At 46.3% G+C, this 25,885-nt stretch overlaps 1 protein-coding gene across 1 annotated transcript; it reads left to right on the top strand.

Moving 5' to 3' along the window:
• LOC144114350 (ubiquitin-conjugating enzyme E2 C-like) lies at nt 1-25,203 on the top strand. Its single transcript, XM_077648007.1, has 5 exons — nt 1-207; nt 587-614; nt 3,058-3,144; nt 7,722-7,926; nt 24,712-25,203. The coding sequence occupies exons 1-5, from the start codon at nt 107-109 to the stop codon at nt 24,837-24,839; spliced, it is 549 nt and encodes a 182-aa protein (XP_077504133.1). The 5' UTR covers nt 1-106; the 3' UTR covers nt 24,840-25,203.
• Nucleotides 25,204-25,885: the final 682 nt, after the last annotated feature.

The following is a 25,885-nucleotide window of genomic DNA, read 5'->3' as shown; positions in this document are numbered from 1 at the left end:
ATTGGCTCGCTGCTGCATTCGTTAGTTTTTGAACGTAGGCTTGCATGTAGGCATCGGGTCAGAAGTAAGGTACGACAGTTGCAGATTTCGAGGCACAATTCTCGAAATGGCTTCTCAAAATGTTGACCCATTGGCCCAAGATGAATATGTCAAAAGCAGTGACGAACAGCGCAGCGTCGACTCTGGCAGGCACTCTGTTACCAAAAGGTAGGTGGTCGTTCAGGAGTTAGCGTGCCAGCCGTAGGCCTAGTACTTCCCGTGTAATCCGAGACTTTTCTTTGTTTGAGAACGGGAAAACAGTTTGTGAGAGCAATGGACTAGCGGTTTATGTTTAACTAAGTTATCTAGTCTGTAACGTTCCTCAGTGTGGGTTCGCGTCTTGATAGAAGCGAGTTTATATTTGTGTGCAACTAATTTAGGTTACGGCTAGCGCACATTCTGCTTAAAGCATGTAATAATGCTCAACTGTTTTTACCTTTGTATTTGCACAATCGAAAGGACCAACTGTGTGTTTACTTGTAAAAACGAAGATGATAAGTGACAAATTGCGGATTGCTCTAAACTATTCTGGTATGCCCTTTTGCAGACTTCAACAAGAGCTGATGACGTTAATGGTACGTTGAAATTCATTGCAAAAATCTCTGCATGTTTAGGATGTGCGTAAAGCCTGTTTCACATGCAAGCGAAAATGCTAGCGAATCCTGCTGCCGCGGCGGAAAAACCTGTTTCGAGTCGTCGCTGCGATGAGCGGCAAGGTTCCACGAAGTTGGAAATTTTCGCTGCGACGCTCCGCTCAGTCGCTTGCATGTGAACCAGCCTTAAGGAGACTCAAACTTGTTTACAGTTGCTATCAGGTTCTCTGCATCAAGTGAAGTGGTTTTGTTTCTCTATTTCGCCCGACTTTTTTTTTTTTCAATCCTAGCAATTGTGGCGGGAATCTCGTGACCGAGAGGAAATTTCATGGCTGGCTGTGCTTCTCGCGTGTAATAGTTGTACCGGCCTTATGCTGTTGCTAGAAAATTCTGATATTGCATTGATACAAACCTTTGACTGCTGCAGGTATGTACTACTATCGTTTAATAGGCCTGAAAACTGCGACTTTTGACGAAAAAGCGTAGTACTATGTAGAGAACAATTTCTGCCAATCATCTTGAATAGCGCTGTCGTTTCTATTTGCATAAATTAGTGTTATATGCACAGCATGTAGCAAGCAGTGCAAGTTGCTAATACCTTTGTCTGTAAAGTTTCGAGACTGATTTATTTTATTTTCTTGAAATGATTCCCCAAAACAAATGTTGGTGCATATTTGTAGCGACATCTTTTCAGGCTAACCTGAGCTATTTATGTTAATTGCTGTGGCAGCCGCTAGATGCCACTACATGTAGAAAAATAAGTTGTCACTGTTCTGTGCATTCTACTGTGAGTGAATGTGGAGAGATGGACGTCCACCTCGAACAGCGTGTAAACATAAATTTCTGCGTGGAGCTTGGCAAGACAGCCACACAGACGTATGAGTTCCTTCGTGGCGCTTACGGCAACGAGACATTATCACGGGCACGAGTTTTCGAGTGGCACAAGAGATTCGTTTCGGGGAGAACGCCGATGGAATACGACACAAGGCAGGGGAGCCTTTCAACCTCACGCAATGAAAACAACATGGCACAGATCAGGGAAATTGTACAGCAAGACCGCACCATTACAGTCCGCATGCTATCAGACGCGCTCGGCATTAGTAAGACAACATGCCACCAAATTTTGCGTGAAAACTTGGGGAAACGAAAGCTGAATGCCAGACTTGTGCTGCACTCCCTCACACAGGACCAAAAGGACACGCGGGCATCAGTGAGCGCCGATTTGCTCTCCGAGGCAGAAAAGGATGCTGCATTAGTCGACAGCATCATTGCTGAAGACGAAACATGGTGTTTTCAATACGATCCTCAAAGAGGCAGAGCGGCGAATGGCGGTCCTCAAGCTCTCCGGCGTTGAGAAAGGTGCGGCGACAGAAGACCAAAACAAAGACTATGCCGATAGTTTTTTTCGATGCCAGAGGTGTCATACAACACAACGAGTTCGTCCCACAAGGGCAGACGGTGAATCAGGAGTTTTATATCCGCGTGCTCCAACACATGCGTGATGCACTGCGAGGCTGTCGCCCTGACTTATGGGCATCTGGACAATGCAGTTTTCTCCACGATAACGCAAGGCCGCACATTGCTCTCAGCGTGAGAAAATTTCTCGCCAAGCACGGCATTACTGTACTTCCCCATCTGCTGTACTAGCCTGGCCTCTCCCCATGCGATTTTTTCCTGTTTCCTCGTGTGAAGAGAGTTCTAAAAGGTCGCTTGATGGGGAGCGTGGAGGCCATTCAAGACGACACGAGAAAGGAGCTGACAGCCCTGCCAAAAGAAGCGTTTTCCAACTGTTTCCAAGACCCCAAGAAGCGCTGGATGCTGTGTATAGACTGCAAGAGAGACTATTTCGAAGGGGTGCTGCACAAATGATTTCAATGTTAAACAGATTTTTTTTTAATGGACTGAGTCTCGAAACTTTACGGACAAAGGTTGTATTACTGTGCTGATAGCATACCTGCCACCCTAAGCATTCTTGAAATGTTAAGTCTTGTGAGGTTTTGATACAAAAACGCTCACTGGGGAGCATGCATTCGCTTTGTGCTCATGTTTGTGTATGTGATACAATTTAGTGTTAAGAGCAAGCAGGATAAATTGTGTCAAGCTTTGTTTGAGGTGCATGTGAAGCAGACTAGGGAATTACTTGCTGTTTATTTGCAAGTTTAGGTGACATTTCAATATGGGGTGTATGCACAAGATATATGACAATCTAGCAGCACGGCTTGTCCTGACCTGTGCGAATGATTGCTGAAGGAAACGTGGGTAATAGTGGGAGTAGCTTGTGGCTTGACTAGCGTGGGTTCTGACAGCATGAGCAGATGGTATGTCCACAGGTGGTGTTATCTTCAGCCATTGACGACTGTTCTCAACATGGATCCACTACTTCAGCATTTCAATACTGCTCATATGACTGTTGCTTTCTTGCTAGATGTGTGGTGAGAAGGGGATTTCTGCATTTCCTGATGGTGACAACCTCTTTCGATGGATTGGAACAATACACGGGCCTTCAGGCACAGTAAGTAGCTTTTTAGTCCAAAGGCTTTGATGAGACAAATTACAGCAAGGTGTCTGCCACAGTGCATGGCCCTTGTTGGGTCCCCAATGTTTGGCCCCAATATTTTGAGTTTATGATGAATTGCAAGTTTTTACTTTTGCACCCAGGGATAGCTTACCAATCACTTTTCCTCTGTGTATCAGCAGTAGCTGTATTATTCTCTTGGCTTTCAGATTCAGTCTCCCCATTAGTTGCCAGTGCATTCACTGGCAGAATTGTTGCTTCCTGGAAGCTGCGTGATAGCCTCTGAAACGTTTCATGCATTTACAGTTGCATCTTATTTTTTGTGGGGAACAAGTTATGAACGATATATGTACTGCCTGAGTGTCTTGTTACTCTTGTTCATTTTGCTACATCCTTTCGTAAGAACCTAATATATCTCGTTACTGTGCCATGTACAGTGATGCCACCCTTGTGCCTAATGATCCAAACCATATGAGCTGTTCCATCTTGATAAAAATGGAGAGAACTGTGCCAAACTGGCCCAGATTGACTGCTTCGGAATCGGGCAGTGCGGTGCGCCGGTTATTCAGCCATGCATAACCTTAGCTGTCAATGCAGCCGCCGCGGTGGCCCAGTGGTTATGGCGCTTGGCTGCTGACCCGAAAGACGCGGGCTCTATTTTGGCCGCGACGGCCCATGTACTGTGCGATGTCAGTGCACGTTAAAGAACCCCAGGTGGTTGAAATTTCCATAGCCCTTCATTGCGGCGTCGCCAACAAAGGGACCAGTCCCGTCCGTGCCTCCCCTTCTTGCAGCGGATGTCCTTGTTTTCTTCGCCCCGTCATGGGTTACTCGTCTTGAAGAAGCTTAGGCAGGTACAGCTGTCGCAATGTGTGCGGCGTCAAGTGGTTGCAGAGACTTCGGGAATGCAGTAGATACGTCTGGGTAGGATCGAGTGACCATGAACCGCATTCTTCCCTTGACGACTGTCTTCTTTTTTTTCTGTAAAGAACTTGAGTGATCGTCTCTTCGGCATATGTTTGTCTCACATGCACGTGTGCTAAAGAGAAAACAGATGACAGTGTTAGGAATGTAGTAACTGTTGTGCCGTGGGAAATGGTAGTCGTGTTTTTGCGGTTTGTGTGTTTGATTGCAACCTCTCTTTTCCCAATTATTCGACTGATCGAGGGAATTGCGACTTTTGGCTTTCCTTTCCCCGACCATTGTTTAATCAGTATTCTTTCCCCAATCTGGGATTAGTTGATGGAAACCTTATTTTCATTTTCCTAACCACTGATTGGCGAGGAGAGTCACTTGTTACCTTATTGGTTACTGTCCCCGCTAGGGGCGTAGACGGAGGGGTTAAAATTAATGTTCAATTCCAATGGCAGATCCGGATCAAGTTTTTCTGCTCTGTTGGGAGCAATCGTATTCCAATGGCAGAATAGGAGTGCGAGTTGCCTGTTCCAATGGCAGATCGGGATCAGACGTCGATCCCGGATCGCTCCGTGGAGCAGCTAAATTTGCTCCGCCGAAATCGGCAGATTTGACCGGAACCCCGCGCGACGTTTTACTTTCCCGCGTCTGCTTCCGGTCATGACCGGCTGCATCCGTTCTGTCGCATACGCGAACTTCCTGTCGTCGCTACGCGGTGATCCGGGCAACGTACAAGCAGTATTTTTGTCTTTTTTTAAAAATTGAATTCTCCCAAATGTAATTATTTTTCGTTTTGTTCGCGTCCGCACAAGTTAAAATAAAAAATTTCTTAGCAGGATGTCAATTCCATCGCGGTCAATTCTTTGTGACCGCTTTTTAGACCAAAATCGTTGACTTGTTTGAACCTCCCGCGCTATCTGACGTCAGACGACGCGTACTCTCTAAGCCTAGCAGCTCTGTAAATAAGGAAGCAATCTGAAAATTTGGCGCGTTTCATCACTAGAATTTTGTGGTGCGGGCATCATCACACAAAGCGAAAGCTTCGTGCGCCTTTTGTTTGCCGTGAACGCGAGAGACAGAGTGGCGGCAAGGACGAATCGCTGGTGAAGCGAGAGGCCGCGCTTCGAAGGGCGCCGCCATGTTGCCTGAACTTTGAGCTATTCTTGCGCTGAAGTGCCCCCGCGGGAGCGCATGCATTCCATTGGCAAAATGGGAGGGAGTGATCTCCGCCTGAACTACGTGCTCCGTTTGTGATCCGGCGGAGCGCTCTCGATCTGCCATTGGAATTCAACATTAAAGTAAGCGCTCTGGGTTGAACAGATGCTGAATTCGTCTGATCAATGGTTTAGTCATGTTGTAAATAGTTTTCTCTTTGCTCGCTTCTTCTTGCTTTTTTTTTTGTAAATAAATAGCTACTCTTCTTCTTTTCTCGAGTAACGAGAATGTTTGTGAGTTAGAACCACCGGGTCATCAAGAAACCCCGATTTCATCATCAACAAGGTGTTTCCTCTCATCGCCACCTGGAGGGGAAGGGGATTGCAACTGGCGCAGTGTGAAGGGGAAACTCAACTGAGGGCATTGGCATTGACCGGTTCTTGTGATGTCGCGGTTAATGCCATAGCGTGAAATCACAGGTGACTGGCAGACGCGTCCGTGAAATGGGATTAACTGCGATGTCATGACAGTTGACCGATGCCATTGTCTGAAGGGCCTCCTTTGAAGGATATTTGCCACTGTGTTCTCGAGTTGTATCAATCTGTAGTGTTTGTGTACTTTAATGCAACTACTAGGCTTTCAGCTGTACTTGTAGTTAATCCCTTCACTGGGAAGTTTTTAGGCAAATTAAACGCAAGGTTGTGTTAAACAAAACAAATAGAAACCCCTTTCTATTTTCTTGGAAGTCGTATTTAGATGCAGTCTGGAAGTAAAATTCCTTTGCTCCTCATGTCTTCCTCTTTCTATGATGTCTTGAATCAGGGTGTGGCACAAAGGGAGGCTCGTGTGCCACTTTCAAGCATCAGTGTCACACACTTCGAGATTCCCGCCAAAAACAGTCAATATTCCTGCCACTTACTGCAAATAATTGGAACTAGGCTTGTTTAAATATAGTTGACAGTTGAAATTAGTTTATGAAGTAGTTGGTCTGCAGCGTGCACTTTTCATGTTCAAGATAAAAAATAGCTGTCTTTAGATGTGCTTTGATACTGTTGTGTTGAGCACGCATCTGAAGATGCACTCCCCAGTGAAGGAATTAAGATGAATGCCTTTCTTCAGAAGCACATTTTGCTGCTACATGAGCTGCTGCAGGCAGTTTAATCTCTGTTCCGGCATTCTTATTGTGGGTAGAATGCTGGGCTGTGAACTAGATGTTATTTCGGTTCTATTTAGTGGTCCCATGGGGTTCTGCATGTGACTCGATATAAAACTGTCTGTTGTCTATTAACTGTAACAAGCAAACTTGTTTCCTCACAGGAGGAATGCATGCTAATCTTGTGTCCTCCAGGATTGAATGCATTCCTTCAGCGATTTCTTGCACAATGTGCACATTATCTTGCTGCTGCTGTTGTGCATACTGGTTTCATTTTTTACAAAGCTAATGCATTGGGTACTGGTACGTGTGGTTACGACATCACTCTGCAATTCTTTTTCTGAAGCTGCTTATTTCTTTACTTTGGTTGCTCTTGTGAATGAAAGATGTGCAGTAAAACCTGGGTATAATGAAATTGAGAAAGTTGTTTTTGTCAGTACTCTAAAGGGCAATGCAGAATGGAAATCAAAAATAAATGTAGGTGGAATCACCTTGAAGATGTTCACAGTAAACCTCTGTTATTCGAAAACGCTGAGAAACGTTTCGTGATTGCACTGACATGACTGTAGCTGCAACTGCAATCACTTCTGCTGCTGTGGCTTGCACAGTGCTGCAACGAGCGGGTGGGGAAAGGCAAGGCAATCGGAGGCACCAAGATTGGACTAGAGGAAAGTGTGTGCGGTCGCTGTGTCGCTGCTAGACTGGCCATAGAGGCACCTGTCTCTCCGCTCTTGGTCTGCCCTGGTTACTGTTGCCCTAGCACTATGTTAGTGTTGCTTCATGTCACTGCCGTGCTCTGCTGCCACTCGCGCGAGTTGAGGTGACGGGCGCACACTGCTCGTCCCCTATTTTTGTTTTATTTTTTATCTATGTGCTATTGTTTTTCACTACCTTTGTTGAGCATGAGCTCTTGTAGTTCCATGTGATGTGACGTTGCAAAAGAGAAAGCTGCGGGCACTGCTGCGTTGGCACATAGATGCACAGAAGGTACAGGAGCATGGCGTGTTGTCAACTGCAGTCGCTCATTGCAGTCGTACATGTTCCCTTGATGTCAGTTGATGTTTTATCGTGCTGAAACTTTCATAAAACGCAGCACTAGTTAATACATAGGTAGCATAGTGAGTCCGTTATATCAAGGCATGTCGCCGCAACACCTTCGTTACTTAGTTTGCAAATGCACATGCTTCAGTTGGGGCAGCGTTGAGGAATTGAGAAATTCGCTTCATGGAGGTTCTTTACATCCAGGTTTAACTATAGATAAAATGTGTTGTGCTAGTTCGTGGCTTTGGCTAGTACTGTTTTCTCATGGGGTGACTGTCTTGAAGAATGATGCAAATCATTGTATTTCCAGGTATATGAAAAGTTGGTGTATCGGCTGAGGCTGGAGTTTCCCAGTACCTACCCTTTTGAGAGCCCACAGGTGCACTTCGAAACTCCCTGCTTTCACCCGAACGTTGATGCTCAGGGGAACATATGCCTTGACATCCTCAAGGAAAAGTGGACTGCCCTGTTGGATGTGCGCACTGTGTTACTCTCCATTCAGTCATTGCTAGCAGGTGAGCACATAACAGTTTATCCATGCAGTTGCATTGGTTGCAGAGATGGTGGACCTGGATGCAGGACAAGACAGAGGACACACATGCAACACCGCTGGACTTGCAACTGATTTCTAAACTGGAATAAATCAGTATTAAATCAAACTGGAATCAACAAGTTCAGCGTTGTGTGTGCACGCCTCCTCTGTTTTTTAACAAAGTACCGTATTTACTTGCGTGATGAACCCACTCGCATAATGAACCCGCCCTCCACTTTTGTCGGCCAGAATTAACTTTTTTTTTCCCCACATCCCAACTTGTTTATCTTTCGAGGAGAGCTCCTGCCAGAGGGGTAGGGGGAAGCAAGGGGGGGGGGGGGCGCCAAGCTGCTGCCCCCCCTCCTCCTCCCACTGATAACATTTGTTTATATTTTGAGGAGAGCTCTGCAGAGGGGTGGGGGAGGGGGCCGCGGCGCCCTCGGCGAACTTGGCAGGGCGCCAAGATGTTGTGTGCTCCAAGCTAAATCTTAAACATTCGCATTAGACACTCGTCACGGTCCTGTTTTTAATCTCGCGGTAAAAAACGCGGGCCTGACCTTCAGGGCCTGTATTATGATGTCCTGTTCCCGTTATCTCGCCACTATTAGCAGGTGCCCCCGGCTAGCACAAAATTGCGGGATCGCGTCAAAGTGGAACGCGTCTGACCGCGTGCGTTTTGTTGGTGACGGAAGGACAGACAGAGGTATATGAAATCTCGACCCTTCCAAAAAAATCTGTTGAAAACTTTTTTCCTGTGTAATGAACCCTCCCCCAAACTGATGTCAACTCTTCTGTAAAAAAAAGTGGGTTCATTATGCGAGTAAATACAGTAATTCAGCGCTGCATTTTAAGATGAGGAAACAAAGAGCTTGACTGGTTTGGCACTATATTAAAATGTAGTACTGGATTATTTTCTTTAAAAAAAAAGCATAACCATCTAGCCCCACAACATGTTTTGTTAAGCCTCCACTGTCTTGTCCTGCGTCCTTTTTTGCTGGTTCCACCTTCTGTGCATTATGAACCAACTAGCCCAGCATTTTACTATTGCATTGGCTGTGCTTTGTCTTACCTTAGAAAAATTATGAAGGTATTGGCTAGCATGCTGTTTACCATTTCGTTCCAGGTTTCTAAGCCCTTTAGGTAGGGCTGTGCAAATATTCGAATCTTTGAATACCGTTTTACTCGCATAATTTGCACACTCCCAACTTTTTATTCGGATTTTTCAAAAAAAAAGCTTTTACTCGCATATTTTGCGCTCCAGACCACCAGCATGTACGCGGGTGCATGCAAGGCAGGCTTGGGAAGATCGGTGCGGCCGCGTTGCTGTGTGTGGTTGTGAAAGGTGCGAGTGGCGAGGGCACAAATTGTGCGCCATTTAAGGGGGAATGTGGGGATCAGTTCGCAAAAATCGCGAAAAAAGTCGATTTTTGAAAAGCACTCTTTGCTATCTACAACACTCTTTCTATGTTGTACTGAAATATTTCACCCAAAAATAAACCGCAAGCGGTCGAAATAAATATATTTGCCAGCATCTACACATAGACAGTGTGTGCTAGTTTAGAACTTCCAGGCTTGTTTTCTTGAAAGTTTTTGAACTTATCACCTTGCTCGTGGAAAGCATTACACTGCAATGGGAGCACGGATTTTAATCCCGTTTGTTTTGTTGCAATTGCTGAAATGTGCCTTACGCCAAGACAGTCTCAAATTTGCTGTTTAGGCACACCATTTTTTATTACACAATAATTGGAGCATGATACATTTTAAATATAAAGAGAACATGCATACTATGTTGTTTAGAAAAAGAGCAGAAAAATTTTAAAAGAAATTAAGAGAATCTTGACTTAGACCATACTTCTTAGTAACTATTAAAAACATTTACAGACCCATAACCCATTTTGCTGTCATGCTAGGCTTTCCATAAGCAAGCAACATATGACCAACATATAAACAATTATAAAATAACTACTGAAGATATCACTGTGAAACTTTGTAGCTGTCTGTTTAATGCTATTTCAAGCCAGTCCGCCAAAGTTTCATTACTCTTAAGTCAAAGTATAAAAAAGTTTGCTCCAATCCCCACATCCCTCCTTAAAGGTGCACTAAAGAGGAATCTGAACTCGTCTTTTTACCACGGGAACTCGTATCTACACATTCCGGGCATTCATATAAACTTGGAAGTTGGCTGAATGTCATCTCGAGCTGCGGGAGAACGGGGGTTCGACTCCTTTCCGCCGGACACCCACTGGTCACCCAAGGGTACAAGTGTCCCCCCGTTGGAGCCTCAATACCACGGGGTGGGAGCCACGCTTGGGGGAAGCTCGCTAACCTCGACACCATCCCAGTGCATAAGCATATCCGGTGAACAAGGCTCTTCGTATGGTTCTAGTCTTTGGGGTTGTGATGGCCTCACAAACACATCTCCCTGTGGTGCATGCGCACAGCATCCGGTGATCACTCGGTGACACCTAGTCAGGATTATTCGGAGTTGAAAACTTCTTATTGCAATTATATATAGTAGAACACTCATTGATAGTATTAGAGATAATAAGAAAGAACTGATTGAATGCAATATCGGCGTCATCAAGAGCCTTAACCACTGACCAGTCAATAATAGCAACCCGTTCAAGGAATAATGCAGAGCCCAATGTTTTTTTAATGAACTGAGTATGCCTAACATAGTTAACACAGTTATCCAACTGTATGAAAATAGGGTAGTGATCTGTTATATCAGCTTCTATGACGCCTGCATCAGGGGCGGACATTAGGTTTGATAAAGCGTGATCTATGAGGGAGCTTGAACCAGTAGCGGAAATGTGTGTGGGAATGTTGATAAGATTTTCGAAGCCATGAATATTTAAAACTTCCATATAATCTGCATATGAGAAGCAGTCGGGATCTAATGTGTTAATATTGATATCACCCATTATTATAGCATTTTTGACAATACCCTTTCCATTGGCAATACCCTTAAGACCGAGTGTAGAGCTGAGCAGAAATCTTTGACATGGGATGAGGACGATGACTATATTTTTTCTATCTAGTGAAAAGAAAGATTCCTCTGGTTCGATCCATACAGATTCACAACTTCCCACTTTTACGATAGTGATAGCGACCATAGTGATAGCAAGAAGAAATAAAGATCGCTGTGCCACCCTGCCCATCCCACAGCTCATGTAGATTACGGAGAACTGGTGTTGAGTGGCTGATAATAGGTTAGTAAAGTGGTAAGTAAATTGAAATGAATAAAAGATCTTCAAGAAGGGGAAAGATAAGATTTTAGATTAGAAGGCGTGAAGTATGAGGTCATACTGATGGAAGAGATTAGAAGAAAAATGCAGAATCTCAAGTGAAAATGGAAAGGTCGGATTAGGTTTAATGCGGAAAACATGACTGGTCTCTATCTTACGTGCCAAAGTTTGGAAGTTTTTCGTCCAGAGAAACAGCCACCCTTTTTCTTTCTTGAGTGTTCGTGCCTTACTGAGAAGTTTCTTGTTTTCCACAGTAAGGTGGTCATTTACATAAACTGGCTCCTTTGCTGCACCTGGGAAACCCAACGTACTGGTGTCAAGCCGTGACTTACGAGCTTTATCTAAGAAGTCGTTTCTTTTAGCGCGGGAAATGAAGCGAGCAATGATGTTCTGCCCTGTCTGAGCGGGCACCCGATGAACAATGTCAAGGTCGGCAGTGTCAACAGGGCAGCTTATTTTCTCTCCAATCGATGCCACAATTTCAATACAGTACTCACCCTGTGTGCAAGGGACACCTTTGATTTCAACATTATTGATTCTGGAATATTGATCCTGAGTGGCGATTTGATTTTTTAGCATTTCATTCTCGAGTTTAAGCGCTTTGTTTGCGGCCAAGAGATCCGCTTGACTACTCTGAACTTTTTCGACTATGTCATTCAAGAGCGTGAGACTGGCATCCATGTCAGACACTTCCTTAGCCAGTCCACCTACGTCTAGACCAGATTCTTGAAGCTTGATAGTTATTTTTGTGACAAGTTGATTAACTAAATCATTCATCTTGGCCTTAAACATAGCCTCCAAACTCTCATTTTTTTTAGCCAGCTCGACATTAGTCGGCATCATGAGAAAAGCGAAGACAATTTGCACAGCGAAGCAAGCAAAATTGGCAGCAGCAGTGGTTGCAGTCAAGGGAGTCAAAATTGCAAAAGATTAAAGGCACCAACCTGGGTGAACAAGGAACGATGCTTAGCGGTAGGTTCGATAACTGCAACCACTGCTGCAATGAAGCTGGGGGTCTCGAGGTGACTGCTTTTAAGGCCTGAAGAAGGATGCTTGCGCAGGCGCTACAGTGAAGGCACGGTTCTGTGGTATACGTATCAATGAAGATAGCGTAGTACCGCTCCGTTGACGCGAGGCAGGAATCAGACCAGCTTCGAATCACCAGGAAGACGCTTGGCAGGCACTTTGGGATCTGCAGGGGCTTGGAAACCTGGGTGAACAAGGAACGATGCTTAGCAGTAGGTTCGATGACTGCAACCACTGCTGTAATGAAGCTGGGGGTCTCGAGGTGACTGCTTTTAAGGCCAGAAGAAGGATGCTTGCGCAGGCGCTACAGTGAAGGCACAGTTCCGTGGTATACATATCAATGAAGATGTAGTACCACCCCGCTGACGCGAGGTAGGAATCAGACCAGCTTGGAATCACCAGGAAGACGCTTGGCAGGCACTTTGGGATCTGCAGGGGCTTGGAAACCTGGTTGAACAAGGAACGATGCTTAGCGGTAGGTTCGATGACTGCAACCACTGCTGCAATCACTGTTACGACTACGAGGTTGCAACTTCAAGCTCTATATGAAGCCAGTCTAAACGTGCTACTTAAGAAAATAAGCAAGGAACGACTCGTACCTGCCCTGTCCTCGGAATTCCTTGATCCCCCGCAGATACCTGCGACGCCAGGCAATGATGTCACTTCGCTCTATCAGCACAAGGTTCCGTTTTCTTTTTTCAAATGTGGATCCAGTGCCCTTCATCAACCTCCACAACATCGTTTTCTTGAAGTTCGGCAGGTCGCCGTCCTCTGACATTCTTTGGCACACTGTCCAGTGTTGGAACTTCCCTCTTCGCGTACATTCTGTGCACTTTCAGACGGATGGCATGGACTGTGGAGCTGTCATTCTTGACTGTTCGCGAGCTTGAAATCTTCACGTCGTGAGGTCTTTTCTTTCGAGACCCCAAAGGCCCACAGAGACGCTCCGCTCCGCCTTGATTTTGGCAACAGTACGGGGAAATACTTCGGTGCCCTCGCTTGCAGTACTCAGTACTTTTCAAACAGACTTCACCGGAAAAAAGGTCCTGGTATGGGAGTACACATTTGCAATTACTTGCTTGTTGTGCCTTGACAGCTTGGATGTACGAACCTTCGAGAAAATGTATACTGGAGAGGTGGCTGGGGCCGCTGAGCTGGACGCCATTTTCTCAAAAGTGAAAGGGAGCCGGAAACGGTTAACACGGCAGCCAGGGTTACGGGGACAGCGAAAACGTGAAATGGAAAAAGACGACAAACTCAAAATACAAAATCACAGGTTCGATTGATTCGCTCGCAATAAGAGCGTTTTTTGTCACGCTGATGACAAATGTATTATCCACGAGGCCTGCTGGCAAAGCATTTATTTTTTGCTCACCACAAGCAACGCACTATTTTGTGTCATGGATGCAGGTTGCGCAATAAAGAGAGCTAGCTTTGGCAGCGGTGCACCTGATGTATGAAACGGAGTTTAATCATAGGCACACTCCTTACCATACTCTTGGTGGATCTGTGGCTGTGGTGTTTAGCCATTGAGTCCAAGGTAACGAGATTAAATCTCCGCTGTGGCAGCCACATTTCAGTGTAGGAGAAATGCGGAAATGCCCATGTGTTGCATGATGTTGATGCACATTCAAGAACACCAGTTGGTCATTTGGAGCCTTCCACGGTGGCACCTCTAATAGCCATGTGTAGCTTTTAGAGGTGAAACTCTGCACACGAACTGTCCTTTTTGGTGTCATCACTGTTGATAGTTCTGCTAGTTATAGTGTGAACTACAGTAGAATCTCGATAAACGGAAATCGGTTAAACGGAACTACCGCTTAAACGGAACAAACGCCTCGCGATTGGTTGGTTTTGTATTAAGCCAATGTAAAAAAAATCTCGTTAATCAGAACTCAAATTTTGCGACCACCGCGTTAACGGAACCGAAAAACTCGAAACCGCAACTAGTTGGACAAGCGCAGCGCCATCGCGGTACGCATCAATGCTCCCCTCCTTCTCCTCCCCGCGTCACCACTCCGGTTTCCGTCTCCGGCGGTTTCCGGTTTGCTCGTACACTGCCCTCCGCATCGCTCGCTCGCGTTCACGGCGGTTGTGTTCAGTTAGGCCTAAGCCCTAGAGCCCTAGAGCTTTTCTTCGGTCCGATGGCAGCGCAAAAACGACCGCACAATGCACTTGCGTTGGAAAGGAAGATGGAGATCATCAACGACTTCGAGAGTGGTGGCTTCACGAAAACGGAGCTAGCGACGAAGTACGCCGTCCCCAAAAGCAGCCTAACAAGAATTCTTCAGGACAAGGACAAGCTGCGGGAGGCGTTCGAGACGTCACGCTTTGGTCCTCAAAGAAAACGACTGCGAGAGCTCAAACAAGCAAATATAAAATCCTTTTTCACAAGCCAATAAGTGGTAATTCCCACTCTTTTGACATTTTTTTTTTAAATTTCAGTACTAGTACTACTGGAACAAAAATTCATCACTGCTTATTTTTCTCTAATACAGTAGACTCTCGTTAATTCAAACTCGAAGGGACCCCAGGATTTTGTTTGAATTATCAGGAAGTTTGAATTATCGGAAGTTCTCGCATATATGACTCTCAGCAAGATTACAGCGCACATTACAATTAATTATCCACTTAAATCATATTTTAAGATTCACTCTTTAATTACACAGTAAAAACAGAGCAGAGGTGAAGGATCCAGAACAAGTTTAATGGAAATCTATGGCTGACTAGACCGTTTGAAGAAATCATGAATTGTTGATTGTTTTTTCTTTACATGTGCATTAAGAACAAAGTTCTCTATTCCATTAAGAGCAGCCAGTTGTTCTTGAGAATTTTCTTCTACAGTCAGAAATTTGCGGACCTCGGCAAGGTAGTGGAAGGCCTGTGCTGCTGTCACAGAGGATTGCTCTTCTGATTCCTCTTCACTTTCACTGCTGTACTGTGCTGGCAGCACCTCAGCCACCAAGTCGTCCAGGGTGTCTTCCCTGCACACGCAGAGGTTATCATCGGCAGCCGCAAATTCACCGAGGTCAGCAGCTACGTTGTGTGCTTGGAGTGCAGAAAGCACTAACCTTGCTTCATCGCTCTCCATTTGGAGGCAGTCTTCACCTTCATTTCGAGCGCAGTCAGGCAAGGTATCACTGGTGTGGCCTGGTATGCGGAAGGCATGCTGGAAGCAGTTCCGTATCGTTGCCGATGTTACTGCACTCCATGCGTCGGCTAGCATTCCCACAGACGACAGCAGTGTTACGCTGTACGACATGGAATTATCCATGCATATTAGCATCCTCTTAAGGAGTAGCTTTCTGTAGTTCATCTTCAGACATTTGATTACCCCCTGATCCAGAGGCTGGAGGACAGCTGTTGTGTTTGGAGGGAGGAATTCAAGACGAATTGCCTCCAGCCCCTCCACGTCACCGTGAGCGGGACAATTATCCACTATCATCAGCACTTTTCTTTTATCGCGCTTAAACCGCAAGTCAAGTTTCCGCAGCCAATCCTCAAACAAAGATTGCGTCATCCATGCACGTGTATTTGCTGCATAAGAAACGGGAAGAGTTCGGACGCCTTTAAAGCATCTCGGACGCTTCGATTTGCCAACAACGAAAAGTTCGGGCTTGTGACTACCATCCATATTGGCACAAACCATGACTGTGAGCCGCTCCTTGCTCAGCTTTCCGCCGGTGCAACGTTCCCCCTTGCGACACAATGTTTGCTGAGGAAGGCACTTGAAGAACAGTCCCATTTCGTCAGCATTATAAATGTCAGCCGGGGAGTATTCAAGCAGTAGGCTCTGAAGACGCGTCTGCTGCCAGTCGGTAGTAACCGCCTCATCGACCGCTGCCGCTTCTCCACTTACTGTTTTGAAAGTGAGACCATGTCGCTCCTTGAATCGCGACACCCATCCATCACTGCACTTGAAGTCTTCAATTCCAAAGCGCAAAGACAGTTGTTCGGCCTTCTCTCGCAGGATTGGTCCACTTACTGGTAGACTGCAGCTCCGAGCGCGCTTCAGCCAAAGAAAAACTGCCTTCTCAAGCTCCGGATGCGCCGCCTCCCGAAGCCTTTTTCTGTCGGGAGCGAAATGGCCTGCGTTGTTTCGCAGCTTGTCTTTCGCTTTCACGATCGTTGTCAGCGTACTTTTTGTGATTCCATACTTCAATGCCACAGAAGTCTTCTTCGCTCCAGCCTCAACTTCTTCTATGACTGCCAATTTTTCTTTCACAGAAAGGGTTCGGTACTTCCCCCGCGGAGACAGCGGGGGAGACATGATGCTACCAACGCGGGCGACCGACCAGGGAAAGAAAAGCGCGAGCGGTCACGTGATTCGGAATCGGCCGATGCTACTCTCGTCACTTTCGCACCTTTTTTTTTTCCTTTTCTCGTGCTCTTTGTTTTTACGTCAGGTTTTATGTCAGTTTTGAGCGTTTTGACAAACGCAGGTGGACAGTCGTCATTTCCACAAGTTTTGAGGGTTATGTTTTAATTTCGAACTTCCTGCTTTGAACTGGCTAGCAAGCATGCCAGCAAGCCACGGAAAGTTGAGCAACAATGTGCCCTTCGGGAGGCTTTTGTTTCGAACGTTTGTTTGTTGGGCTCTTGTTCGCTTTCTTTTATTTTTTTAGGCCATAGTGCGCTTATTTTAACATTGTGGTGATATAAGAAGTCAGATTTTTCACCAGTGGTGGCAACGATAGCCGATAATTTTCCGGTATGGACAAGCAAAAAGTACGAATTAACCGAATTGCGGTGTTTGAATTAAGCGGCCTTAAAATACATTGAAAACATGGCGAACCAACCAAAAATTTGATTTTTGTTTGAACTGTAAAGTTTGTTCTCATAGTGTACCGTTCTCCTTATTACCTAGATTTCGCAAATTGAGATACGCTGAGACTGCCAACTGCGCGCGCGCGCGCCAGCCGCATAGGGTTCACGCGGAAGCGGATTGCGCAATGCTGAACCTATTCTCTCTTTAAACGAAACTCCTGATAAACGGAACATATTTTCCCGGTCCCTTGAGGCTCCGTTTAACGAGAGCCCACTGTATGTTGTTTGTCAGGAAACCACAGAACTCCATTGCATTGCCATTGCCAGCTGATTTCTCAAAGCAGATACAGTAAAAGCTCGTTAATTCGACACTGACGGGACCGCGAAAAATTGTCGAATTAACCGAATGTCGAAATATCGAATGAACCACAAAAAACATGAAATTTGCCCCAGCATGACATACCTTTATTTGGCAAAGAAGTTTGTTATCGTCGTCTGCTTTTTTGGGCGAATTTGAGGGGCTACAATAGCTCTAACAGCTGCCAGATGCTCCGAGGCACGCGAACCATCCGGAATTTGTTCACAGAAGTCTTCCAGCACGGACAAGGCTTCTGCGGCTTCTTTCACCGTGCGCTTCGGCGTTTGGGGCAGGTGCTCACAATCGTCATCTTCCGACGAATCGTCGTTGTCGGCGCCTGTCACTTCTTGGATGATTTCGTCCTCGGTCAGCTGACCGGCAATGGCGACACCATCATCGATGGACACGTAATCCGCGAGCCGCACGGCAGGAGGCAAAACGCTGTCGAAACAGCTGTCGTCTTCTGTGGTTGCGTCAGCTGCTTCTGTAGGCAGTTCCCCCACACCGCAGTTCGGTTGCACAAAACCGCTGTGCCGAAAGCAGTTCGCCTGGTTGTACTTCGGCCGCTTTGCCAGTGTCACCATCGGAGCAGGACGCGATGGCGAGGCGCGCTACGCACTCGAATACAGCACAGTAAACACGCTGGCAAAGCACACAATATCCAGAAAAGGCGTGTTAGGGTTCAATAACCGCGATCGTAGCAGCAAGAAACACAGGGCAACGACGACACACGCCAAAACGAGACTTGCTGAAGATAGGGTTAACACGATGACTGAGCACGACTGCAAGAGGCAACGAAGCACAAAGACACCGGGCGCTTCGGCCACTGCTAACCTTGCTTCCCTCGCCCTCTCTCGCACTGCTGATGACGATGACCGTACGGATGGCCTACGCTACATTCTTTTTTTCCAACTTTACAGTAGCGCCGCTCTTGGCGGGCCGTGGAACTAGGTCGAATTAACCGATGGGCGGTAAAATTTGTTCGAATTAACGAGTTTTGCCCCATAGACTTTTATATATAATTGTAGGGACCATGTGTGCAGGTCGAATTATCCGATTGTCCGAATTAACGGGGGTCGAATTAACGAGCTTTCACTGTATTGCCAAAAGCAGATTCAACAATTGAAAACAATAAATATGCTGTCACAAAATGCAGAAAGTCGCAGTGTACAGTCTGCTGATTTGGACGAAACAGTGGGAATATTTCACCAAACTGCGCCATTGCATTAAAACCTCGTGCGGTGTGACCGCAGAAGAACTATGCAAAGCAGCAGTACAGTCGAACCCGACTACAGCGAACGTCGCTTTAGCGAAATTTTCGCTTCCACGAAATATTTCCAATTCCCCGTCAGCTCGCCATAGAAAGTAATGGAACAAATTTCTCATCACAACGAACCATTTTTAGGGCGTGTTTCCGCTTCAACGAAATTTTTGCTATGCGCAGCTTGGTTTAAAAATCTGTCTTGCAATAAAACAAGCATATCACCGCCCATCTTTGTACTTCCGTAGGTCCACGCTGCTTTGTTTCACTAAACTTTAGCTGGAACTGCAGTGTTCTAGAAGGTCTTGTAGTGACAAAAGCGGCGCTCTGCCCATGAGGCTTTAGGAGCGGTTGCCGCGGCACAGCGCTAGCGTGGACTCCTGGAGCAGAAACAGTGCGTCGTCGGTACGCGCGCTGCACGGCTACGAGGGGCCGACAGGACAGTCGCGCTGTTTTTTATGGCGTTATCACATAAGTATCCCATTTGTTTAATGCATCACCGCTTGGAAAATGAAAATGGAAATAACGAATGGATATTTATTTTTAACCTTTCAAAGGGAAATCGGTGGCTGTGTTTCAGTGACGGCGCCAACGGTAGGCAAGGGATGACGGCCGCTACCTCGAAAATTTGCCCAGCGCTCCTTTCTGTCAATTGATTTTGTTCGCTCACAAGCACCTAAGCAGCTTAATCTTTGCGTTGCGTTATGTGAAACCAATATATCGCTGTCGCAATGCCGCAATTTGTTCTTTTTATTTTGTCTTGAAGAGGAACAATGCCCAAAAATTGACTCCCCCTTCGACGTACACCACCCCCATAGGATATCCTGGGCAGCCCTTGGAATGGTAAAATCATAACATACAACCTTTGGCTGCAAGTGTGTTCTATTTGAAAAAAAAAAGGCAACTGTCAATCTTGGTTTTTCTGGGGTTTGGTTTCATTTTTTTTTTCTTTTTTTCAAGAAGGTCAGGTGGAATATCTTTCAGACGAAATAGGATAGCGCTTGAACGATGAGTCCTGTGGGTTTGAACTTGGGGAGATAAGTACATTCTCCCCAGTCAATCGCGGCTGACACGGTTCAAAGCCGCCTGGACCCCATCCCGTGATTGCGTATGCTACAGAGCGCACGCCAACTACGGCGGGCCTTGCTCTGAGGAAAAAAGGAACGACACATTGGCTGACACAAGCAGGCATTTATTGCTACAGCAACAATAACGCCAGCTAGCAACAAGGTACGCTAATGAATCAAGGTTGTCCGACGTACCAGCAAGGTTCCGAGCGAATGTTCGCCCGCGCTAGGGCAAGGGATGCATACTCAGAAGGCCGGATGGGACGATATATACAGGAGCGGGTCTCCCCGTTGCTTCCTCGCCCCGCCGGCGAAGAGCGGAGCCGCGAGCGACGCCGACGATCCTAGCCGAAGCGCCTCATGCCCCCTCTCCCGCGCGCGGGCTTCAGCAGTCTCTCGCGCAGCGACGCTGGCGCCCTCTCTTGCCAGTTAATGTAACTGACAAGGGAATGCGTTCCTCCTCGAGGTGAGACTGCTGTTGCACGGTGCCTCGCGGGAAAGCAAACACAGGGGGCTGCAGGGCAGGTCCCCACAGTCCGCAAGTGCCTTTTACTGTTTCGCTCACTTGTTGAGGTTCAGAACATAGCACACCGGATCCCTGATTTTTTTCCTATACAATAATTCACCACCATTCTGACTTGTTTTATTCGTGAAAATTTTATAATGCTATTAAAATATCATGTGTTCAAGGCGTTCTTATAATGCTTCTAGGAGATTTTACAGCTACCCTTCCATAGTATGACATTTCATGGCTGATGGAACGGGCAGATGTAGCATCAGCTGCATTGGATTACGACGCCTACTATTTAGTAAAACAGCGCGAACAACGTCGGACAAGAACAAGGACACGGGACAGTGCTCGTCCCGTGTCTTTCTTGTTCTTGTCCGACGTTCGCGCTGTTTTACAAAAGATGCATATATACCAACTCGCCCAACTGAACATTCTGCTACTATTTAGGAAGGCTATTCGTGCACTCATGCAAATCGCCTTATAGTGCGCGATTTCCTACCCATGGTGACAGTGCTTATTCTTTGTTCAAGTTCACTTAAATTGGTTGCACCATTAGTTATAATGACCAACCCACACTGTTACTGGTTCTTCTAATACTCGCTTCCCAAAGCTTAATGCAGACATTATAATTGAGTTCCATGTCACTCCTGCCTAATCTTAGAAATGACTGTTTTTCAAATTTAAGTTTAACGGTAACGTAACCACAAGCCAAATAAATGCAATTTTAGAATTATAAAATGCTAATTTTGATGCAGTTAACAACGCAACGAACTTCCGATTTTAATAGAGCATTCATTACGGGCTTGGACGTACATTCTCAGATAGGACATATTCACTAATAAGATAACAGCCGTTATGTTCACGTGATACATATATGCAGAAAACTGCCCCGTTTCCACTTCGTGCTCGTGCTCAAGCCATGGAAAGAGTGATTCAGGTACCATGCCGGACGCCTTAATGGTGTCATTGCATGGACTACGGCTGCCTGCCAGTCTTTGAGAGCTGCTGAGTGATCATGAATAGTGGCCACCTTACCAAAGAAATAACTGAAACCGTACAAATTACTTCTGCCGCATCAGCGAGCCCCCTCTCATTCTCACGGAAAGGGAAATGTAGCTTGTCCGCGTCGGCGGACGTAGGTCTCTAATCTGTTTGTCTCTTCCCATAGTTTTATTTATTGCCTTCTTATTCCTGCTTAATGAGCACTTGCTTTATAGTGTTTTTTTTTTTCACACTTACCTTTTCTTACGCCGCGGTGATGACTGATCAATGGTTGTAGTGCGCACTTGGCTGCTGGCCTGAAAGATTCAGGTTGGATCCTGGCCACAGCGGTCGCATTTAGATGGGGGCGAAGCACTATAAAGGCACGCGTGTACTGTGCGATGTCAGTGCACATTAAAGGACGTACCCCAGGGGTTCGAAATTATCCAGAGTGGCTACGGCGCCCTTCGTAACCTGAGTCACTTGTCCCAATAGTGACTCACGTTACGAGGTTAAACCCCAGGTTGAACCCCATAAAATCGATCCAAAGTTTCACTTTATCTTCTCCAACACCTCCGTTCATTCCTTTTACTCTTCGTCCACACCGTTTCATTCTTGCTTTACCGTCGTTTCGTGCTATTTCCGAGTGGTTTCACCTCCATTTCATTTAGCCAACCTTTTTTCACCTCCTCCTCGAGCTTCACTGCTCATCGCTTGTAATTGTTCGTCAACTTTGCCCGCGCTCGCTGGCCGCCTACTTGCTCTGCAGTGCACTTTCCCTGCCCCAGATGGTTTTTTGCTCTATGTGCCTTTGGTTGGCACTTCGTCCTCACGGTGCCCCAGTCAGGCGAAATGTTCGCGGTCGGCTTGGGTGTGGAGTAGTACCCGCGTTTTGTAGACTTTTTGCATATGTTTATGTCTGCGAGGGACGCGCTTACCCGCTTTTATTAAATCGCCACCCTTACCCAACGACAACGCTCAAACTCGCTGAATGCAATGACACAGCAGCGCAGACGGCCAGATTCTCCCCTCCACTATTCGATGGCAGCACTGCGCGCGGCCGACAGTTTTTTGCTTCAGCGCCTCCCATCGAAAGCCGCTTCACTCTTGCCACTACAACTCCTTCTAGAACACTGTAGCTGGAACCAGTTGACCCACTCATTCAAACGCACATGAAGACCGCCATTGCTTGATGGTGATGACAATCGGGCTGGCTGCCTTGCGACAAGGCACAGGTGCAAGCTCCCGTTTTCTTCCAAGCCAGAGCCACAACCAATCCGTCGCCAAAGGACGCAGCAGCCTGGCAACAGCAGCAGAGAGTTTGCCCTAGTTTTTTTTCACTCGTGCTTGTGGGCTGCAATCGACACGAGCATGGCGACTTTGTCTAGGAAGCGGAAGTTCCTTAAAGTTGAATTTTTTTTCTCGTGCTGTTTCGGTTCCACCAACCAAACAGTGTCTGTGACTTGTAAGTGTTTAGGTCACGTGAGGCATGAAAACCGCTGAATATAACTGCTGATACGTCATTTGTTGTCATTCCAGCTCTTAAAGCAGGATGGCTTAAAGGGGCCCTGAAACGCCTCCCGAGGAGAGCACATTAACTCGCTCATTCACTGCATTGTGTTTTCATGACAACCTGAGTCAAATAAAGTAGCAGACTGATTTTTCGGACTCCAATAATTCTGACTTGCGCGATATTTCAGACTTCGCTGCTACGCTTTCCTTCTCTTTAAATCCATTCCGGTACCCTTATGGACCAGCGTTTATCTTGCCTTCACAGTACATGCCCTGCTCAAACCCATTTCTTCCTCTTGATTTCTACTTGGATGTCATTAACCCGTGTTTGTTCCCTAACCCATTCTGCTCGCTTCCAGTCGCTTAACGTTACACTTATTTTTCTTTCCATAGCTCGCTGCGTTGTCCTTAACTTAAGCTGAACCCTTTACGTTAGCCTCCACGTTTCTGCCTCATAGCTGAGTACCAGTAAGATGCAGCTGTTGTATACTTTTCTCTTGAAAGATGCTTTAAATTGCCATTTATGATCTGAGAGAACCTGCCATATGCGCTCCACCCCATTCTTATTCTTCTAGTGATTTCACTCTCATGATCTGGATTAGCGGTCACTACCTGCCTTAAGTAGACTTATTCCCTTACCACTTGCAGCACCTCTCCCTGCAGGGGGTCGTCTGCAGCTTGCAGACATTGGTGAGTGGCGACACCGCGGGTTCCTGAGCATCCGCAGGGATATCCCTGCAGGGGGATGATAGTGAACAGTGTGTCACCACGGACCCAAGTACCCGCGTCTAGTCGTGTTTGGCGTCGCCATGTCCGGGGAAAGGGGGATCCTGGTGGTTGAGCCGATGCCGGGCGTTTGAACCTTCAAGGCCCCTCGGCGGAGGCAACACACCACTTTGGCCCCAGCTTCCTGTAGACAGCACCTGCGGCCTGATCCGACCCGGGGAAATTGGCAGTCGTCTTTTCCTATCTTCCCCTTTACCTTTCACTTTCCTATCACCTTACAACTCTCCTGTCTTCTCCTCTCTTCTCAGTTTTTTCTCTTTTCATAGACGGCAAGGGTTAACCTTGTGTGGCCAATCACCCTGAGTTGCGTCATATTGGGTTATAGTTGGGAGCGTACAGCTGGCGTGGGCAGGACTTGCTTGAAAGTTCCTGCCCCGTCCCCTCGTGGCACACATTGACATGAGGGATGATGAGCGTTGAATCACAGTGTGTGCTCAGGTGCTTTAAGGACCTTTTAAGCATACTGGAACAATGCAGAAAGGGCCATGGCACTATATTGGACAAAAATGACTCCGTGTTGACTAACGGTTGTAGCTAGTTGGCACTGTGTCGTTATCTCTACTACTGTTTTGGGGTCTCTTTCATGCTGTTCCAATATGGCTAACCTTACCAGCACGCTTAGTCTTCCAGCTTGCTTGATCCTCGTCCTTCTTGAATCCCTTTTAAGGCTGTTGAAAACCAACTTTTACCTATTTTCACCTCTGATTATTGCATGTTTGGGTTGCATGGCGGTTGATGCTTGTGGGAATACTCCCTTTGCTGGTGAATGTGGTGGTGTTATTTCATATTTTGTTGTGCTCTTCATATAGTATAGTTTGAAGCATTTCACTGCACTTGTTTTTTCTGCAGCTGTTTGAAGCTAAAATCTGTGTTTAGTTTATAGTGTATGGGGGTTTAACGTTCCAAAGCGACTCAGGCAATGACGGACGCCGTAGTGAAGGGCTCCGGAGATTTTGACCACCTGGGGTTCTTTAATGGGCACTGACATTGCACAGTACAAGGGCCTCTAGCATTTTGCCTTCATCAAAATGCGGCCGCTGCAGCTGGGATCGAATCCATGTCTGTTCGGTCAGCAGCCAAGCGCCATAACCAATGAGCCACCGTAGCGGCTATATGTGTGCTTAAGACTACTGGGTTATTTCTTTGCCTGTATTTTGAGTGCTGTATCAAATGCTTTGAATGGGCACCTTTGCCACTGTAATATACCTGTACCCATTAACATTGCGAGTCATTCCTGTTTTCTTTGTCCAGAGCCCAACGTTTCAAGTCCACTGAATGGCTATGCTGCCGAGATATGGAGCAACCAAGTCCTGTACAAGAAGGTGCTCCTGGAAAAGTATGAGAAGCAATCCAAAGAAGAGCCCCGCAATGTGCCATAGACTTCCCCTGGTGGAGCCTCTCTGGCAGATGGGCTTCTTTTTTATGGGTTTTGGGGAAGGGGGACCAAGGCAGACTAGGTGCAGTGTGCACTATTTGAAAATTGCAAGGGAGCATGAGCTAGTTATTTGAGTGTATTATGGGTGCACAGTCTGCTGGCTAGCTTTCTTGCTTGCTCATACACCAGATGAATATACCTTTTCGTAAGTTATTTGAACGCAGTTGTGGATGCACAACAGTCTTGTGCTGACTTGTTTGCTTGCTCATACACAAGAGTATAATTTTTCATAAGAAAGAAGTCATGAATGGCCAGTGAGTCCTTCCTATTTTTGTGTGTGTGTGCAAATAAAATTCTGTACAGTATGACTCTTTGTCAAGTCTCTGTAATGTAGCATTTGCTTCATGAGAAATAAGGATATGTAAGCATGTTGATAGTTGCAAGGTACCACTGGTATTCATAGACTTGTCTGCAAGAGGTATGGTAGGTACTGATTTGGTTCAAAATATTTCAGTTCGAATATTTTGAAGCTGTGTCTTACCAGTACTATCCTATGGAGGCCGAAACATGAAGGCTACCGAGGGGGCAGCATAAATTTAGTACAATGCAGTGAGCGATGGTAAGTAAAATAATTGGTGCAATGTTGAGGGGCAAGAAGAGGGCAGAATGGGTCAGGGAACAAACAAGAGTTGAACATCCTGGACCAAATAAAGGAGAAGTTGGCATGGGAAGGTAATGTAATCGGAAGGAAAAATGGTGGTTTAGGGTAACATACTGGATGAGAGAAGGTAAGCTTAGCAGGGGGCAGCAGAAAGTTGCGCGGGCAGATTAGATTGGGAAGCTCGCGGGGATAACGTTTCCACTGCAGGCACAGGATGGTGAAGTGGAGTAGAATGGGAGAGGCCTTTGTATTGCATTGGGAATCTGGCTGATCTCGGAGAGATGATTTGAAATTGATGTTACTTTATTGGAGAGGCACGGTGGTGCGTGCACTAAATGCAGAAACAAAAAAAAATGAAATCGACACTGTTTTTGAAGAAAGGAAATGAC

This window comes from Amblyomma americanum, chromosome 1, assembly GCF_052857255.1.
Source record: "Amblyomma americanum isolate KBUSLIRL-KWMA chromosome 1, ASM5285725v1, whole genome shotgun sequence".
NCBI lineage: Eukaryota > Metazoa > Arthropoda > Arachnida > Ixodida > Ixodidae > Amblyomma > Amblyomma americanum.
Note: the sequence above shows the minus strand (reverse complement) of the source record. Positions and strands in the feature narration are given on the sequence as shown.

Coding starts and splice junctions, on each gene's coding strand:
- LOC144114350 (XM_077648007.1), top strand. CDS start 107: ATGGCTTCTCAAAATGTTGACCCATTGGCCCAAGATGAATATGTCAAA. Junction 3,145..7,721: donor TACACGGGCCTTCAGGCACA/GTAAGTAGCTTT, acceptor TTGTATTTCCAG/GTATATGAAAAGTTGGTGTA. Junction 7,927..24,711: donor CATTCAGTCATTGCTAGCAG/GTGAGCACATAA, acceptor TTCTTTGTCCAG/AGCCCAACGTTTCAAGTCCA.